Source organism: Sus scrofa, unplaced genomic scaffold (assembly GCF_000003025.6).
Source record: "Sus scrofa isolate TJ Tabasco breed Duroc unplaced genomic scaffold, Sscrofa11.1 Contig2167, whole genome shotgun sequence".
In the NCBI taxonomy this organism is placed as follows: domain Eukaryota; kingdom Metazoa; phylum Chordata; class Mammalia; order Artiodactyla; family Suidae; genus Sus; species Sus scrofa.
This window is the reverse complement of record NW_018085039.1, coordinates 45,865-52,152: the sequence shown is the minus strand read 5'-3', so window position 1 is coordinate 52,152 and position 6,288 is coordinate 45,865. Positions and strand designations below refer to the sequence as shown.

The following is a 6,288-nucleotide window of genomic DNA, read 5'->3' as shown; positions in this document are numbered from 1 at the left end:
TCTATACACATTCTGGGTTGGAAGTAAAGGGATCTGCCTATGTAGCATGTGAACTCACTTTGCAAAATGCTCATCTAGTTCATGAAAAACTAAATGTCCCATACTCCTGGGATCACTTGAAATGACTCTGAAAGCCAGGGGATATTCATAAACTATTTAAATTTAAATCAAAAACTCTCGGAGTTCCCGTCGTGGCGCAGTGGTTAACGAATCCGACTAGGAACCATGGGGTTGCGGGTTCGGTCCCTGCCCTTGCTCAGTGGGTTAACGATCCGGCGTTGCCGTGAGCTGTGGTGTAGGTTGCAGACGCGGCTCGGATCCAGCGTTGCTGTGGCTCTGGCGTAGGCCGGTGGCTACAGCTCCGATTCAACCCCTAGCCTGGGAACCTCCATATGCCGCGGGAGCGGCCCAAGAAATAGCAACAACAACAACAACAACAACAAAACAACAACAAAAAAGACAAAAGACAAAAAAAAAAAAAAAAAAAAAAAAAAACTCTCAAGAAAACCTGTCTGGAAAGAGTACAGTGGAAATTAGAGTTGAGAAAGTGGTGTAAAAATATTTGTTTTTCCTTTGGGTGAGGGTGGCCTAAAGGGCAGAAATCTTTTGAAGCAGTTTGTTATGAACTGAATCGTGGTCCTCCCCACTTCCCCAAAATGAGTGGGTTGAGCAAGGCTAAGGCCTGTATCTACTTGGCCCCAACTCATTCATATTCGGAGCATCTTTACACATAACCCCATCAGAGCTGTTTCCAAGGGTTTGTGAACAGAAATCCTTGTATTCATTCCTCGGTCAGGGGATTAAGAGTGGCCACGCCCACAGCCCATAATCCAATCCAGAGCTCGCAGCGGATTGGATCTTGGCCCTGACGCGAGTGGGATGGGCTATAAAAGGGCTGGTGGAGCGCCCAAAGGGGCCATTTGCAGACAGTCCTGGGGAAGGCCGCGTCCTTGTGCAGCGCAGCTCTGAGATAGGAAGTCTTGGGCGGTCATCTGCAGTCATGGAGGTTGCTTCTCTTGGCTGGGGCCAGGAGCGTCTGCCCAACATCTTTCCACCAAAACGCACATCTCCGTGGTCAGCTGCAGCTGTTGATTTGCCTTGGGGACCCTCTGGACCCGAGAAACCATCGCCATCATCCCAGGCACTTTGCAACCAGCAGGCTGATGCGGCTCCTGTGGCGGCAGTAGGACCGGTGCCCACAAAGGGGCCTCTGAGTTGGAGACCATCCGTGGTGGGTGCTGGGCTTCAGAACCTGGGCAACACGTGCTATGTGAACGCAGTGCTGCAGTGTCTGACACACACGCCCCCCCTGGCCATCTCTCTGCTGAATGGGCAGCACCAGAGAGCCTGCCAGAAGCAGCCCTTCTGCATGCTGTGTGCTGTGCGAGCTCACGTGACCCGAGCCCTCCTGCATCCCGGAGATGTCATCCAGCCTCGGAAGGACCTGGTCGCCAGCTTCCACAGACACAGGCAGGAAGATGCCCACGAGTTCCTAATGTTCGCTCTGGATGCCATGCAGAGATGTCCCTCGGAAGACACCCTCATCCAGCAAATCTTTGGAGGGTGCTGGAGATCTCAGATCCAGTGTCTCCGCTGTCTTGGTGTTTCAGACACTTTTGACCCTTATCTGGACGTCACCCTGGATATCACGGCAGCTCAGAGTGTGGAGCAAGCCCTGAGAGAGCTGGTGAAGGCTGAAAAACTGGACGGGGAAAATGCCTACCATTGTGGTGTTTGTCTCAGGAAGGGACCCGCCACCAAGAGGCTGACTTTGCACAGGGCCTCCAAGGTCCTGATCCTTGTGCTGAAGCGGTTCACGGATGTCACTGGCGACAAGATGGACAAGAAAGTGCGATACCCTGAGCACCTGGACCTGCAGCCCTACCTGTCTGTGCAGAAGGCCGGAGCCCTGGACTACGAGCTCTTCGCTGTGCTGGTGCACTCTGGGTGGACCTGTCACCAAGGACACTACTTCTGCTACATCAGAGCGGGAAATGGCTGGTGGTACAGAATGGATGATTCGAAGGTCACCGCCTGTGACACTGCTTCTGCCCTGAGCCAAAGCGCCTATGTCCTCTTTTACATCCAGAGGGGCGAGCTGGAAAGAGCCACCGGTGGAGCGTCAGCAGACAGGGCACCTCGGTCTCCGGGAGCTGATCCTATAGGCAGGGATGCAGCGGTTGGGGAGCCCAGAAGCCCCTCCAGCATCAGAGTGTCTGCATCGGAGGGGCCTCTGGCAGAAACTGACATCCAGGAGATCACCTTGGAGCAGTGGAGACGCCACCAGGAACACAGCCGACCTAAGGCTGAATTCAACCTCAGGAAAGTAGAGCCTGCCCTCCCGACCAATGCAGTCGTCATCCACAGGTCGAAATTCGGAGATGGGACCGGAAGGAAACTGCCCGCACAGGAAAACTGCGGGGTCAGCACTTCAACCAGGGACGCCCCACCTGAGGGCGCAACGAACATGGGGAGCATCCCTTGTCTGGAAGGGAGGACCAAGGCCTCCAAGAAAAAGAACAAGAAGAAGCAGAGGCCTCTGGCACTGCAGTGAGCTGTGCTGCACCCCTGCAACACACTCAAACACTCCTGGATACATAAAGGAAGCAGTTTGTGTTGCAAGTCCAAAAGTATTCAGTATGAACTTGTTACAGGGGAGCTCGGAGTGGGGTCGGGGGTAGGATGAGGGTGGGGGGCTTCCACAATGACGTTGCTGGAGAGGACTGCTTGATCACTGGGTCTGGAAACTGCCTTTGGACTGGCCATTTGTGCTGTGTTTGAAGAGCTCTTTGTTGATGGAGAGTTTCTTTGGGGTTTTGTTTGGATTTTTTTGTTCTGTTTTGTTTTTGGCATATTTGATTCTTGTGACTCATGTAGCCTGAAGGCTCCTCAGAAACGCTGATATCCATCCAAGCAAGAGCAGTTTTCCGAGGCCCTCAAGAAGTCTATGAACCTCTTCTGTGTGCTGGGCCTCCCTCTGCTGGTCCAGCCAGCTGTGGATGAGCCCAGCCCTGGGTCATTGCTGCACAGAGAAGTCTGATCATTCCTGCCTGAGACTTAGAGGATCCCTGGAATCCCTGCCACCAGGCTTTGAGGTCAGAGATCACTCCGAGACTGGACACCTGGGAACATGCCTGAAAGGCCATCACTCGCCCAAATTTGTATGAACAAGGACACTTGTCCACAGGGATCTGGGGCTTGATTTCTATTGGAAGAAATACATTGAAAACTATGAAAATGCCAGACACCAGGAGGAAGGAGGCAAAACAGCAACTTGGTGCATGCCCAGGAGTAAAGGGCAAAGCAGGACAGACCTGAATGAACCTGATGGCCGTGTCAGCAGGAAGACTTTTTTGGGAACAGTTATTTGAATCAAAAGGTAAAGTGCAGAATGGAACAGAGCTTCTTGGTAAATGGGCATGTTTTCACTCCCAGGACATATTAATGTTTAAAAGCACACATGGGTATGTGTATGAACAGCTTTAATTGCTTGGAAATGTAACCAAAAGTTTACCTGTTTTTCAGGATATGATGAGATCACCTTAAGGGTCACCTGCCTGGGGAAGAAGCTGGGAGGGAACCTTCTCGGCTTCCTGGCAGCTGCATCGTGTCCAGCAGAGTTTGGAAGCATCCCACTCTCCTAGAATCTGCTGACACAGAGAAGCCAACAGAAAGATTTCAGGTTGGTTTCCATTACATTTTGGTCCCTGGTTTTTACCTCAGAAAATTAGTCCAACTGGAGAAATAGCCACCAAGGTGGCTCTCCACCTAAGGTATGGATTCTTCAAGTTGTAATCACATTTCCTAGGAGAAAGGATAAAATACATCCTTCAAGTGACAATTATGACAAGATGGTTCAAACTCCCCTGCATGTGAGGGGCAGTGCCCAAGCAGTTATGGAATCTGGTGGTTGGCCGAGTGCATTTAGAGGCTAAGCAATTTATTTTTCATTCTTTGTTCAGATACAGAAAGTTCACACTTTCGAGACACTATTTTAAAAGTGGGTGCCAAAGAAAAGCAGTGAATAAAGAGCAGTCCACACCTCTCCATATATCCACAATCTTTCCCTTCATTATGTCCCATCTCTCTTGAAACAGAAATCTCCCTAAAGATATTTGCTAAGTTGCTGTTCTCCTGCCCTCCCTTCAACCTGGAAGTGCAGTTACCAGCTTCAACCAGAAATAGAGAAGCCCTGGGTTAATCCATAATTTGCTAACTGTGGATATGTATCAAATATCCAGGACAATTCATGATGTATTAATTCTTTGGAAGAAATAAAATAAATATCTCAAGAGATTTATGTTATCTTGAGGTAATTATTTTAACATAAAAACCTGGGGAGTTCCTGTTGTGGTGCAGCAGAAACGAATCCGACTAGGAACCATGATGTTGAGGGGTCCATCCCTGGCCTCGCTCAGTGGATTAAGGATCCAGCATTGCCATGAGTTCTGGTGTAGGTTGCAGATGTGGTTTGGATCTGGCACTGCTGTAGCTGTGATGTAGGCTGGCAACTGTAGCTCCGATTAAACCCCTAGCCTGGGAACTTCCATATGCCGCGGTTGTGGCCCCAAAAAACACACACAAAACAAACAAACAAACAAAAAAACCCACATAAAACCTATCCCTAGACATATAAGAAATAAAATGAAGGAAATCATTTGATGAAATCTGTGAAAGGAAATTAATTAATTAAAGGAAGCAGAAAATGAAGTATTTCCATACAAATTAAATAAAAGCATCAGATGTAGGTCAATGTGCCAGTAAACGTTCCAAGATGAAGGACAACCTTTACATCTGCTTGGTACAAAACAGTAACTGCCATGCATGTCCGCTGACAGAATATGTGACGTGGTGAGCACTACCAAGGATATGAAATTTTGCTATTTAGTTGCCTTGATTTCAATGTAGTGGCCATGTGAGGCTTGTAGTTACTGTATTGGACAGCACAAGTCTAGGATCTTAGGTGAGGCAGATAAAGTAAAGAGATTCAAAACAGTAATGTTGGAGTTAGAAAAAAAAGGGGCATGAACCATCAAAAGCAGGAAACCAGAGTGGCAAAATAAATGTTGACACAATGTAATTTAGAGAGCATAAGAAGCTGCTTTGATAGGACAAGTAGCTGAAGACAATAGGACTTATCAAAATTTAATTGAATGAAGCCAGATCACATCTCACAGTTGGGAGAACTCACCAAAATCCGAAATTGGAGGAGCTGTTGAAACCAAATGGGTTCTGAGCAAGTTCCCCAGCCGGCAGTTAATTCCTCTTCCTCCAGTGTCCCAGACTGTCCAGTGTCTCCTTCTCTGGACCAGTGCAGCTCTTTGTCTGTTTGATTCCCTTTATACCTGCAGGACAATTTATAACCCAGTCTGGGCTAGTCTCCAGGGATACACCCTATCTAGAAGGTTACTGACCCTAATATGGTTTCAGTCTGGGAAATACACCCTGTTCAATTTGATTGGATTTCCTCGATTAATGCAAAGTTGTAACCTCATGCAAATCTGGAGATCAAAATGTAAGGACATTTTGGAAAAAAAGAATCCATTCATTCTTTTCTTACTCATAAGTACTTTTGAGTGTGTTCTGTACACTGGGAAACATTCTGTGTCTTCCAAATAAGCAGGGCCTCAGGCAAGGGGATTCTGTGGAAATGGAGCTGGAATTCCCTGGGAGAAATATAGAATTGAAAATAAAATGCAGGGAGTTCCGGAGTTCCCGTTGTGGCGCAGTGGTTAACGAATCCGACTAGGAGCCATGAGGTTGCGGGTTCGGTCCCTGCCCTTGCTCAGTGGGTTAACGATCCGGCGTTGCCGTGAGCTGTGGTGTAGGTTGCAGACGCGGCTCGGATCCCGCGTTGCTGTGGCTCTGGCGTAGGCTGGCAGCTACAGCTCCGATTCAACCCCTAGCCTGGGAACCTCCATGTGCCGTGGGAGCGGCCCAAGAAATAGCAACAATAATAACAACAACAACAACAACAACAACAACAAAAAAAAGACAAAAGACAAAAAAAAAAAAAAAATGCAGGGAGTTCCCATTTTGGCTTAGTATGTTAAAAACCAGGCTAGTACTCATGAGGATGCAGTTCGATCCCTGGCTTTGATCAGTGGGTTATGGATGTGGTGTTGCCATGAGCTGTGCTGTAGGTTTCCCATCTGCTGTTGCTGTGGCTGTGGTGTGGGCCAGCAGCTGCAGCTCCAATTCCACCCCTAGCCTGGGAACTTTCCTATGCTACGGGTGCATCCCTAAAAAAGTAAAATATCATAAAATAAAATAATAAAATAAAACAAT

At 48.2% G+C, this 6,288-nt stretch overlaps 1 protein-coding gene across 1 annotated transcript; it reads left to right on the top strand.

The window, feature by feature from the left end:
• The first annotated feature begins 1,000 nt into the window (after window positions 1–1,000).
• LOC110258490 (ubiquitin carboxyl-terminal hydrolase 17-like protein 6) lies at window positions 1,001–2,554 on the top strand. Its single transcript, XM_021081749.1, has one exon. It carries the CDS (start codon window positions 1,001–1,003, stop codon window positions 2,552–2,554), a length of 1,554 nt encoding a protein of 517 aa, XP_020937408.1.
• Window positions 2,555–6,288: the final 3,734 nt, after the last annotated feature.

Coding starts and splice junctions, on each gene's coding strand:
- LOC110258490 (XM_021081749.1), top strand. CDS start 1,001: ATGGAGGTTGCTTCTCTTGGCTGGGGCCAGGAGCGTCTGCCCAACATC.